Here is a 13,523-nt window from a genome sequence, read left to right on the forward strand (position 1 = left end):
CTTGGTGAAGTTACAGGGCATTGCTCATGCATTAGGACCTGTACTTTTCTCGTATAGATCAGCTGCCAAAGAACTTGATGCAGAAAAAAAATGATAAAGGATTAAGCATGACATCTTGATGAAAATGGTTCTCAATATCAAATATAAAATGAGACCTAACCTCAATGGAAAAATACAAAATACCGGCAAGAGGCATTTTGAAGCCATATCAAATATGGTCTGAAGTTTAAAGAATGTGTGAAGTCTAGAATAAGCAAATAGATTTGTTTCAAACGTCCTTCAAAGTTTCATGAACAAAAATTCTGAAATTATTCTAGTCTGGCTCTTTCATTTATGCATTTAATTTTGGAGTATAAATATATAAGCAATTTGGGGAAAAAAAAAAGGATGCAGTGATAAATTTGACATTAATTTATTGAATAACTTGCCATGATTTGGAGTGTGTCTTACATTAACATAGTCTTTAACTCTGTTGGTGGAGGGATATTCCTGTAATTTCAGAGGCACAGTTGTATTTTTTTACTTTTTGTGTCTTATTTGTGTGTTTCTTCAGCAGTACACAAAGTACAATGCAACAGTGAGTGAACTTCCTGGGTGCATGCAGAGGCTCATGCCTCAAAAAACTGAGGAGAAGTGTGATAATTTATTTACAGGGGAATTGAGATGAATCAATAAAATGGCTGTGTTGAATACTGTATTCTGGCTTGCATTGGGAGGCAACCAAAACACACAGCTGAAAAACAAAGAAGAGAGACAGGAACAGGCTTTTGTGGGGCTTTGGTGTGTATAGGACAGTCTTGCAGTCAATGAAGCAGATGTCCTTGTAGACCCACTTCGTAGTTTTTTTCTATGGTGTCACGGCCATATACATATATATGTATATCATGTATATCATGGATATATCATTAGAAGCTTTGCTGACAACTCAAACAATTCCCATGGTGCATGGTTTATAGAATACATCAAAGTGGCTTGGCTTGTTGAAACACAGTTTCTTACTGATATACATATCAGAGCTTTATTTTTTTAGTGGCATTTGTGGTTATGCCCCTTTAACTGCTGACAGATTTCTAGCACAGAGCAGTGAAGCCAAGCACATCTTAAGGCAAAACTGTCTTAAAGCTGATTTCACTTATCCTCTTAAAGCATAGCAGTCACTGGATATAGTCTCAGTATTTAAGAGAGAGTCCATAATAGTAAGTCTGGTCCTTTCACCTAACCCTTTCTGCATTCCTTTGTAATTTAGTTTAGAAATGTTTGGTATTGTTACATTGGCAAGGACTAAATGTTAGTTACTTCGAGTAACCCTTTATAGCCTTTCTTTAATGTGTTTTAATAAAAGTTTCTGTTACCCAGTTTAAGTTTAAGAAGGGCCACGTGTACATTAAATAATAACTTAATAAAATAATACATAGATGAGAGAAAGGTAAATATTTATGTACAGATGAGTGGCAGCTGAAAAAATGGCTGTTCACCATCAGTATGATGTTGTCATTCCAGCCAAGCTATGCTAAGTGTCAGCTGCAGCTAGTAAAGGCTGCATTTTTAAATATTTGATGCTCTGTGGAAACTTGTGCAGTGTTGTACCAGAAAGTGAACTTCTTTTCTATTGTGTTTCTTCCCGTTCAGAGTGAGCACAGGTGTGGCAGAGGTACAGTAACATTATGGCTACTTACAGCGGTTATTTGGGTTATAGAGTAAAACTCACAGTACCAGCCATGTAGTTTTCAAAAACAGTGTTTTCTTCCTTAATTTGACTGGAGAGATGATTTCCCCCTTTTCTAATGAAGAATGCTCCCAGCTCCCTTTCTCTGTTTGGGTAGGGACCTTTGCAATGCTATTCAAGCAGTGCACAGTACCTGCTCTGATATATTTGGCTTGGATTCTGTAGAGAAGAAGCTTGAAGAGGTGTTATTGGAACTTTTTTAAAAAAAATTGGCCTTATGACTCAAAACAACATGTTGCCTAGTACAAAAGGAATTGCTGCTGCAGTTTAAAAGTAAATGAATGATCATGTTGTAAAGGAACAAATCCTAGTTTGGAGAAAATTATCTTATCCGCTTGCCACTTGTATGCTGTATGTGTGTCATCTTGAAGCTGTCTGCAAATGCTTTTAAAACATCACTGGATGTGTTCTGTGTGCAGGCAGATAACCTAGTGGAGCAGAATAGAAAACACTTCTACGAGCTGTCCCTCGAGTACGTGTGCAAGTTGCAAGAGATACAGGAGCGGAAGAAATTTGAGTGTGTGGAACCTGTAAGTACCAGTGAATTCGGCCTACCCTGTGTTTCTTAAGGGTAGGCTGAGAAGGAATGCAACTGGATAAAAGCCAAGCTCTGTTTTCTGGAAAACACATGTAGTTGTGTGATTTAACAGAATTTAAAGCAACTTGTTAAATCTGTACAAATTCCTGGTACGGGTACACATAACCAGGCACCTCAAAGCTTACCTCAGTAATTACAGCGGTTTTGGAGCCACTGATGCTGAGTTTCAGAAAATGTGTGAAACCTTTTGCTGTACTGCAAACCCCTCAATGTACTGTGTGTGATAGAACAGAGGATTCAAGAAATTTATGTTGGTGTCAGGCTTCTTGCACTGGGGCTTTTTTACCAATGAAATAATGTAAAGACTCTAATTTTCATTATGAAGGTGGAATATAGAGGCCTGCTAGGAAAGCATTGCAGATATGAATTAATTAAGAAGGTACTGCTGGATAGAAAACCCATTATTAAGTAGCCTTATATGTTTAATTTCACTTGCAATTGAATCTGCATAGAAATCAAGGGATTCCACTGAGTTGCGGTGAAAATCGTATGTGCACTTTCCAGACTTACTTAAATCTCTGAGAAGAGTTTATTCTAAAATTTTCTGAAATGTGCATTAGCTTTGTAGTATAAATAAAATTTATCATACACTAGGAGAATAGTAGGTGCAATACTGAGAAAAAGGGATGTTGGACTGTAGAAAAGTTAAATTTGCGCATGCTCTGAAATCTGGTTTTTTTGTGCCAAGTCTGTCCTTTTATTCTGATACAATTACTTTAGTGTAATAATGAAAAAAGTTCCAAATGACTCCAGTCAAAGTAATTGATCATTATGGAGCTCATAACAACTGTCTATTTTAATATAGTTTATCATTGTATGAAGAAATTGCTAAAATCCTAAGGGGGAATAAATTGCTGGGAATAAATTGCTGTATTTATATTAACATTGTTCAAGGAATGTGAAAATGCTGTGGAAAAAAAGCGTTTAAAAAAGCATTTAAAAGTTGTGTTGGATTTTGTATCTGTTGGTTTTTTTAATTTTTTTTTTTTAAATCCTAAATAGTTTTGCATTTGGTTAATGTGTTTAAAACCATTTGAAGTTTCCTCAGAGCCAGACTAGAGTAATAAATCTTCAAATGATGTGTTTGAAACATGTCCCCTTCTCGTTTCTGAAAACTCCCTCTGGATGGGGCTGAACTTCATGTTGCTTAATTTGGATTTGCAGTTTACTCTAGAGTAATAAGCTGAAATTTAGTACCAAATTCTTATTCCCTTTTCCCTTAATAATACTTTATGTATTTTTTTTTCATTTTTGAAAACGATTTGTTTGCATATGACTTCAGAGTTTACTAAATAGGTCCTTCGGTTTGTTTTCTTTAGAGAGTTGTTCTTTCATTTGTCACTTGCTTCTTTCCAACAACCTGAACCAAACGAGAGAGATAGACAGGACTGCACGTTGTATCAGCGTAGAATAATTCATTCCTTCTTCTAAATTGTAAGTGCTGAAGTCAGAAACTGCAAAGCGGATCATTTGCTGTTGCTGACAGAAGGTCAGATCTGTGCACAAAAAGCAGTGATGGGTGAAGTTACTGAATGGAAAGCTTCCTTCTTTGAACAAGCAAGATGACTCTGATAAGAAAGTCATCTCCACATGATCATTAGCAAAGAGGGGAATGACCAGGCAAATGGTGACTAAAAGATAGGGTGATCATTACCTCCTTGTGCACAAATATCTATTCCAGACATCAATGGTATCAGAACATCCGTAGGAAAACATTGCATAGGAAAGTTTTGGGAGATAGGGAATATACATTCCCTATGGTCAAAAGGAAAGTAGAGATCAGCTGTGAAATTCCAGAGGCAGGATCGCCCAGGAGTGCCCCTGTGCAGGCAATTGTATACAAGTAAATGGAGTTTTTCATTCTAACAAGTCTTATTTCTATTTCAGGTGCTATCGTTTTTTCAGGGTTTGTTCACTTTCTATCATCAGGGATATGAACTTGCTAAAGACTTCAATCATTACAAAATGGCCCTGCAGATAAATATACAAAATGTAAGTTGAGTCTACTTATGTGAGTAAAATCACCTGCTAAGGTTGGTGCGTATGCAGTATCTGTACCGCCAGTACTTACCTCGGTGCTGGTGCATTGCTTGGGAACTTTGGGGATATGGTGCCATCTCCTGGATAATCAGCCACATCGCCGAGCAAATCATTGCTAATTCCCACGAGTTCTTTGTCACGTCTAATAATACCGTAGATAAATAAGCACTAAGTAAAAGGCTCCCGCTCCTTTTAATATTTTTCAATAGAGAGATAGCGCAAGGATTATTATTATGAAAGAGTTGAAAAATGAATGAAGTCTGTAAAAATGCATACAGAACTGGAGGATTCAGAGGATGGGTAATGAAATGCTTAGGTTTTCAATGTTTTAGGTGTATTTTAAAATTGAGTGTGGTGGCCATTGCTTGATAGGGCTATGTTATCGATAGGGAAGAAAAAAAGCTCGGAGTTTTTTTTTAGTTAGGTTTGTGGTGGTGTTTTTTGTTTGTTTGTTTGTTTGTTTGTTTTGACATCTCTACCAGTGTGTGACTTGGAGTTTCTATTTGTCTTGCAGCTGCCCTTTCAGGCAAGGAACATCTTGGTGTTAGCACCCATGATGTCTTTGACAAAACAATGTGTTCCTTCAAGGACAGGCTAAAGGGGGCCACTGCTAGTTTAGCGTACCCTCCTACCAGATTGCCCAGTGTGATCTGGTCGGGAATGGGAGAACAGGGAGCAAGGTGACAGGCTGGAACAATGGGACTGACAGAGCCACTAATCAGGTGGTCTGTTTGCTTCCTTGGGATTTGTTGAAGAATAAGACTTGCTCAGAGGAACTTGCATGTACCTGTTGGTAGGAAGCAAACCATGTACCTTAATGCAAACAATCAGTTCATGATGGTGCATCTGTTTTGTTGACCTCTGATGGCATCTGGACACAGCAACCACTTCTTGGAGATGGCAGTCTGTTTTTAGAAGTGGCTTAACTAGCAGGGAGGCGGAAAGGCAGAAGAGAGGATTACAGGTGTTGTAACACACAGTGACGTGATTCATGTGTCATGGTACCATTAGTTTAATTTTCTTCCCATATGTTTAAGTCTCAAGTTTCCTTTTGAGCTGTTGTTTGGTTTGGGAAGGGAAGGGGAACTGATTAGTGGTAACTTCATAAGCAGACTTTTGTGGCAGAAGTCAGTGCTTCTGGAGGAAAGTTTAGGACAGGCTTGCTTCTTCTGTGTGCTTAGCTTAGCAGAGGGAGGAGCAGCAGTGGATAGAGGGAAGGTGATGCAAGATGGGCAAGAAATGAAACGTGAGAGGGAAGCTCTGATACAGTGATATGGTTTTGAGGAGGTAGATTTCAGATTAAAGATGGAAAAGAGCCAGTGGAGTGATCTGAAGAAGGTGATGAGTATTAAGGAAGTAAGCTAACATCAACAGCTGCAGATTCAATTGACTGAATGGTATTATAGTGTGCCCCAGCAAATTCTAAAGATCAAATTTTATGACTAGATAGAAAAAAAACTGTAGAAAGAAAGGAGGACAACAATTAACAACTATTTAAGATAAGAGGAGAATAGAAGGAAGCATCTGAAGAGATCATGAGAGGTCATGGCACATTCTTCACTGTGTTGAACAAAAATTCCCAAGGGAAAAATGAACTGAGGCTTGGCTGTGGTACAGCTGAGCTGCTGGCAGAACACGGGGTTGATGTGTTAGCAGTTGAAGGGTACAAGGTTCAGTATGGAGAGCCTAGCTGGATATGGAGAATGATTTGAGAGTTGCCAGTGTAGCTCTAGTAATTGCTTTACCTTTCTTTCAGGTTGTCTTTACTTTGAGAATTATGCTGTGGATTTCCTCTGCCCACCCTGCCCCATACCCTGTTTTCCCCTCACTGCCCTCTACCCACCCCGTCAAATGAAAAAACCAAAAGAGACCCAACCAAGCCTTGCAACCCAAGCCACTAGAAAGCTGATTCTTCCAACAGTCATCTTCTCTTATAGAACCCCATATCTCCAACTACATTCTCCTGCACTATCAGGACTTTTCTCCTGTTATCTCAGGTCTGTGCCCAGATCCATACAAGGATCCTTGCAGCCTTAACCATGGTCTTTTTCCTTGCTAGGAAATCTGATCTTCCCTGGGAAGAGGGGGCATAGCCACACAGCAGCTGTGGTTGACTCCTGGTTAAGCTCAGCTTTGTCATAGCACAAAAGGAAGATAGAAATTTCCTTCAGGTTCCTGGAGCCCATGGTGCTTCATCCCACCGTTCACAGGATGCATTTTACACATTTGAACTTGTGATCACTTCACAGCTTAGACAAAGACCCTGGCAGGATCATTCAAAGCATCTAACTTCGGAGTGATCAGTGCTCAGACAGGAAGGTTTAGGTATGAACAGTCTGTCACTAACAATTTTTTTGCTTTTGTCCTGTGGACAGAATATGTGTTTTAAGGGAACTCTTTTAGGAAATTATGAAAAGAAGCTTATAAAATTGTTAGGAACCTTGGAAATTAGTTATGTGCAGGGTCTAACTCCAAAATTTGCCAGCAGATGTGAGCAGAAATTGGGATGATGGATATGGGGGAGGGTTTAGAGCAGTTGCTTTGCCTGGAGGTAAGATAGGCCATTTTTCTTAGTCATCACCTAACAAATATCTTCAGCTTTCCTCTGTAAAACATGTGGATATGGTGGCTACTCAGATCTGCTTGCATAGACTGTGTTTGTGCCCACAAATAAACTTCTGTGCATAAATCTGAAATTTGCACGTACAGATGGCTGGTCAGGAGTTAGAACTGTCTATAGACAAACACTGGTACTTGTTTATACTCGGGTCAGTGTATGCTTATCCTGGGGAAAAAATAAAATAGGTGAGGCAACATTTTCAGAAGCTCATCCATTTTCAGAAAGCAACAAGACTCATAAGCATGCAACTGGAAGTCTGTGCTTTCCTCAGAATGCATGTACCAGCTGGGGAAAGTACCTGATGGAATTTAAATGCGTATTTTCAGTGTTTGCTGTTTGGACAGGTGCATATGTGCTGAAAAAACAAGTATTATCATGATTGTTTTGGTTTTATTTACTCATTGACTGATTATCAGTGTTTTTCAGACCAAACTGAAGAGTTTCTTGTGTCAGGTGTGCACTGCTCTGTTATTTTGTGTAGTCCTATTGTGTAATTTGTGGATTGTATGGTTACTTTCTGTTTGTTTTTACTAATATTCTAATAAATCTCTTGTTGGCTGCTTACTGACTTTGGAAGTGACATTCAGGAATAATAATCAACTGGACTTTCAGGGATTTTTTGGAGTTTGTTTTTGCTTCTGCTTGTGTGTGCTCTAAACACTGGGAATGTATTTGTTGATGACCTTTCTGTCTTTTTTTGTTTCCTCAATAACCACAGAAAATCCTCTATTTCCTGACAACTAGTAAGAATATCATGAATTAAGCCAGTATGTGTAGTAATATTTCAGTAAGGAAACTTGAATATTCAAATTAATTTTGCACTCAGTATTTCACTTCTTTCTGAACAGGTCAGCACATTGTTATAGAAATCTACTCTGGCACTCTTTATGTGCTTTTCACAGTCATAGCAGCCAATATCTAAACCATACATTAATTCTGAAGGATATCAGGGAACCTGGAGAGTAAATATGTATGGAAATTGTGCACTGACTGTCCTAAAATAGCCTGAGTCATTCTCTCATTTTACAGTTATTTTTGGTGAGTTGACCCTGGCTGGATGGCAGGTGACCACCAAAGCTGCTCTGTCACTCCCCTTCTCAGCTGGAGAGGTTGTGGATTGAGATAGGGCAGGGAGAGATTACTCACCAGTTACTATCACAGGCAAAACAGGCTTGACAGGGGAAGGTCAGTTTAATTTATTAGGGCAGGGTAACAAGAAATAAACCCCAAATCTTAAATGTACCTTTCCGCCATCCTTCCCTTCTTCTGAGCTCAACTCTACTGCTGATTTTCTCTACCTTCTCCCCCTTAGTGGTGCAAGGGGGACAGCTTCTCACAAAGGCCCCTTCTGTGGCACCCCTGGACACTAAAACCTTGCCATGTAAACCCAGTTCATGATTATAACTCCTATCTGCCAGGAAGAGTAAGTATTTTTTCCACTCTCATTACTAAAGAGCTTTTGCTGTCTTCTTTTAGACACGAAATCGTTTTGAAGGAACAAGGTCAGAGGTAGAGGAGCTCATGAACAAGATCAGAAGGAATCCTCAGGAGCATAAAAGGGCAAATCACTTCACCATGGAAGGCTACCTCTATGTACAGGAAAAAAGTAAGGTGTATTTTGTATTCCATAGTGCCCATATTGTGCATGTAGGCAAGTCTTATTTCTCCAGGTAACATAAAGAAGCAAAGTATTTAGAGTTTATTTAACAGTCATCCAAGTAAATGTTCAAAACCTCTAATGGAAGTGTTACTATGGCTCATAAAAAGGACATGGAGCTGTAAGTGCGACAGTTCTTAGTAACGGTGTCTGAATTTGGGAAAGTTTTAGTTGACCAAAGAATGGATTTCACATTATTTATAATCCCCTTCTAATGACCTCCCCTAGAACTGTCAAACATTTTTTGTCAGACAACATGAGTTGTCAAATTAGACTCTCAAAATTGGGCTTGTTTAGTATGCTGAAATTGGAGGTCATTTCCTTGATTCAGTGATGTGCTTTCAGTACCTAATTCTGATCATAAGATCAAATAAAGCAGGGCTATATGTTAGGTAACTGCTGTTAAAAATCGTGCTATGAAGGTGTATGTTACACAAATAATATCCTGGCAATATTTGAAACAATTATAAATCTTTCTCACACTAGTAAAAAAGCCAAATGCAGAGCACTTGCTGCTGAAGGAATGGAAACAAAGTAATCTTTTTTAAAACATATTGCCTAAATCATATTTTTAAGATGTCTGCCTTTACAGAAGGAGAAGATTCCTTTGCAGACCTTAGGGAAGTGAAGTGATAGAAGTGAGCAGATAGGTAGGGTGAGAATCCAAGTATGAACAGTTACCATTATGATGCAAATCTCAACAATACTCTATTGCAGTAGGCTGGGCTCTTAAGTAAGTATATTCTATGTAGGGTGTGCTCTGCTGAGTAGTTAGAAGTGACTTTTAGGTGTCAGAAGTTGTGATCAGACTTTAATCAGTAGGTAGTGTAGAACTTGCAACACAGGTTGCAATCTGTGGTTATTTAGCTTCAAGTTACCAGGCGTAAATCTAGCTTTCCATGTTCTGCTAAATAAAGTTTCCAAGAGGTATTTATTTTATAGGGGAATATTATTTTGTCAATAGTAGTGAAACAAAGATATGTAATAATTCTTTACAATTGTAATTAAGCATATATATAAAATACTACATTTAACAGGTCTTAGAATAGTATTTAATGCTTTCATGTTATGTAGGACCTGCTCCCTTTGGTTCCAGTTGGGTGAAGCACTACTGCATGTATAGGAAAGAGACAAAGAAGTTCACCATGATCCCATTTGAACACCGATCAGGAGGAAAAGTTGTGAGTATATTTTAATATTCTACTCTAATACTTGTTGCGTATCGAGATCAGAGGATGTGCCAGATAAGATGTGTCAAGAACTCTCCCTCTCTACCCTCCTTGCCCCTTTTTTACTCTTTCCTCATGCAATTTATTCTACCATATAAGTTATGGATGGATTAAAAGATAGGAATTCTGTACACTTTCCAGTTGCTTCCTTTTAGAAGACCAGAGGACATGGTACAAATAACACTCAGTGTTTCACTATTTAGAATCCAGTTTATTCATGAGGCATTTAACTTATTGAAGTATAAATCAGGAAAATAAAATAGACTTAAAAATTCCTTTCTTACATGTTCCAGTCAGATTTTTAATTTTTTTTAGAGATTTAAGAACTAGAAGTGGGATTAGAAAAATGGATTTTCATAGGGATATAATTCGTGCTGATAACTGAATGTAATTTCAGATATCTTTGATAGTATCTGAAATATTCAAGACCCGAGACTTTGTTGATCTTTAAATGGCTTTAATTCCTTCTGAAATAGTTGGGAATTGATGGCACTCAGCACCTTCAGAGATGACACATTGAATGAATGCATTAATATGGATGAAATGCATTTTGTTGCAAGGAAAAAGGATATCTGAAGCTGGAAAGTAATGCTTCAGTCAATATGCCTGTAAATGCAGTACCCTGTCCTGTCTTCAAATTTGGATAGAAAATCATGTTGTTGTAATTTTATCAAGTTATTATATCCTGTTAGTTTGAGCAGAGGGGAGATGATTTTCATCATTTGAGGACTGTGTATATTTACACATGTATTGAACTTGGAAGAATTTTTCAAAAGCTCTGGAAAACCTGATGTACTGAAAATTAGTGGTATTTGGCTTCCTTAATCTCATCAGTACTTCTATGAATTTTTTATCCTGATTTACTCTTAATTGTAATAAATCATTTTAGTTAATATAATATATAGTATATGTCCAAGTATTCAGCATTCTAAAACACTTTTGAAGCCATTTTTGCTATATTAGAAGACCTCCTGTTTGGAAACCCACAATGCAATGACTCTTTCAGTGACAATCTTCTGTGTCAGAGGTGCTGAAAAAGACAATAAATAATTGAAATGTGCAGTTAATCCTGATTAAATCTGGTACAACTCATGCAGCATCCACAGATCAGTTTATGTGATTTCTGGGTAAAAAAAGATCCTAGTGCTGATTGGTCTTGAAATAAAAATGCTTCTGTAAGACAGGTTATAGTTTAGAGCATTGCTCTAGTTGGTGTAGCAATAACCTTTACTACAGAAATCACTGATCACTGTGTCTGACAAAAAAATGGGAGAAATCTCTTACACTCATTGTGTGCTTATATTGTAACAGGTGCAAAACCTTTATGGCAAAATACTTCTTGTTAGTTCAACTTACTGTGATACTGAGCCATGCTGTAAAGTTCCAGCTGAAATGGACTCAATGTTTTTGCTTTATGGCTCGTAAATGGCCGTAGAATTTATATGTTGTTGTGCAGAGAAGTGAAAACAAATTCTTTTGCAAGTGTCAGTTTTCAGCATAGCATTTGCCATTATTTTAGTATAAATTTACCTTAGTTGTTTAGTATAGCTGGCTTATTGGAGCTTTCAGTTACTGGGTCGAGCATATGAAAACTTTCTTTTTACAGGGTGATGAGGAACTGTTCGTCCTCACCTATTGTACCAAAAGAAATACAGATACAATAGACAGACGATTCTGTTTTGACTTAGAAGCTTCAGACAGGTAAGCTTGTGAAACACACTAAGAACTAGTTAAAACTACTGCAGTAAAATTACTGTTGTGTTTGCTTCTGATCTCCTCAGTGCCTCGTTCAGACTGCCGGTGGGAAATGGTCACTGGAGGGGTAGGCAAGTGCTGCCCTGGCTCACTGGGTTTTACCTCAGTTGCATGTAGGTGAATATTGTAGGGAGGAATTAAACTTACATGTAGATGTTGTCTGAGCTCACATGAAGGAAAAACATAGAAAAAAATTAGAGAAACTATGAAGAGTTGTTGTAATGGCAGTGAAGAAATATGGCTTAAATTGAAGTACGTATTGCTGGGGTGAAAGACTGTGGTCACAGTAATAATTCATACAGTCATGACCATTTTGTGCTACAGTCGTGCTTTCCAAAATGATGTGCTGCTGAAGATAAATGCTGGATTTTCAGGTTGAAAATAAGATTTTGAGGCTTTTTGTGGCTGATGTAATCATCCACTGCATCTTGAACATCTTTGCCACTGTCTTTCTGAAGCACCACCTTTTTGTTGCTCTATTTCAAAAGAAAATAGTTGCTCACTTTTTTCACTAGAGGTTCTCAAAATATTTGGTTTTGGCAGCATTATAGTCTCCTTCATTTATGAAGGTGAGAGAATCCAACTTACTAGGGCACTGCAAATAAATACAGCTGTAGTAATGCTACATTCTCTTGATGCAGATTGTATTTGTGCAGAAATGGATCATATCTAGAATTAAAGGCCAGATATAAAGTAATGGACTGTTGCTGAGTTTTCACATTTCCACCCCCCTCCATCCCCCTCCTGCCCTAAGCTGTTTAACCTATACATTTGCTCCTTTCTTATACCAATTAACTATAGTCTAATTTATAACGTAGTAGGTTTTCAAGTTTTATAGTTTTTTGGGTTTTTTTTCCCCCTATCAAATTCTTAGTGCTTTTCACTTCAAATGCTGAAGTAGCCAGTGCTGTCAGGCCCCTCTATCCTATGATTGCTAGTGGTCTGTGAATATGCCTGTGATAAGGATGATGTGCATGAGCGCGAACTTAGATCCAAGGCTATGCCTAGCTAGACTGACCTGCCTGAGGCATGTCTGTTCCTATAACAAGGAATGGGTCAACGGATGTGAAACTACCACTGCATCAGAAAACTTCTAGCTCACGTGGCAGATGGCAAGATGCTCATTTACAGCTCGGGTGGCATTTGTCACCAGTCTACAACATGGTTTGAACTTGCATTTTTAACTTGAGAAGGATGTGGCTTAACTATTCTAACACACTGTTCCAAGAGAAGGAAAGAGAGTAAAGATTTATACTCTTGGAAGCAGCTCCTCTTGGGTCAGTGTATTGGTCAGTTTGGATAACTGATTTCAAACTGACTCTGCTAAAGTTGTTAAAAAGTAGCATGAGAAATGTCAGTCTGTCCCCCTCTGTGTGCCATCTGCTCAATGGGGTATCTCAAGTTTAAACAGAGATGGATGGAGAGCAGTGCTTCCTTGATCCTCCAAAACATGTTCTCATTCTTTTCTCTGGTAAAAGTAGGAAAAGTCTAATTCATCTTTCTGTCTAGATAGAATAGACACAACTGGTCCACTGTGACCTTGATATCAGACATTTTTCTTTTAATAATATATGTGTGTAGTACTGAGATGTTCCCATGGAGATTAGTTCTGTGCTGCAGGCCATTAGCTTGTTTCCTTGGTATCAGTTCAGGGCACACTTATCCCTCAGCTTGTCCAAGTTAAAAAATAACATACAGATTGATGGCTGGGCATGGGGTTTTCTTTGTTACCGTGCTTTGGAAGGAGGCAAAGTCATAAAATTTTAGGAAAGACTTTTCAGTAGCAAACATTCAGCCTTGTGTGTGACCTGAGCATAACTTGGAGCTAGCTGAAAATTTACATATTTTTCTTTTAAAAGGAAAGCTGAGGTGGTTTTTTTCTTTTTTCTTTTTTTTTT

General features: G+C 38.1%; 1 protein-coding gene across 1 annotated transcript in view; it reads left to right on the forward strand.

Moving 5' to 3' along the window:
- Window positions 1-2,145: 2,145 nt before the first annotated feature.
- LOC114062335 (rho GTPase-activating protein 10-like) overlaps window positions 2,146-13,523 on the forward strand; it is a gene marked incomplete at its 5' end in the record, with an annotated part of 82,083 nt that continues 70,705 nt past the window's right edge. Inside the window, 5 exons of the mRNA XM_027893633.1 lie at window positions 2,146-2,256; window positions 4,212-4,316; window positions 8,461-8,590; window positions 9,716-9,822; window positions 11,477-11,571. Of these exons, the coding sequence (XP_027749434.1) occupies window positions 2,146-2,256; window positions 4,212-4,316; window positions 8,461-8,590; window positions 9,716-9,822; window positions 11,477-11,571 (548 nt within the window). The remainder of the gene's footprint in view (window positions 2,257-4,211; window positions 4,317-8,460; window positions 8,591-9,715; window positions 9,823-11,476; window positions 11,572-13,523) is intronic.

The sequence above is a fragment of the Empidonax traillii genome, unplaced genomic scaffold (assembly GCF_003031625.1).
Source record: "Empidonax traillii isolate 1590-97213 ecotype Southwest subspecies unplaced genomic scaffold, ASM303162v1 scaffold399:size634673, whole genome shotgun sequence".
NCBI classification, from domain to species: Eukaryota; Metazoa; Chordata; class Aves; order Passeriformes; family Tyrannidae; genus Empidonax; species Empidonax traillii.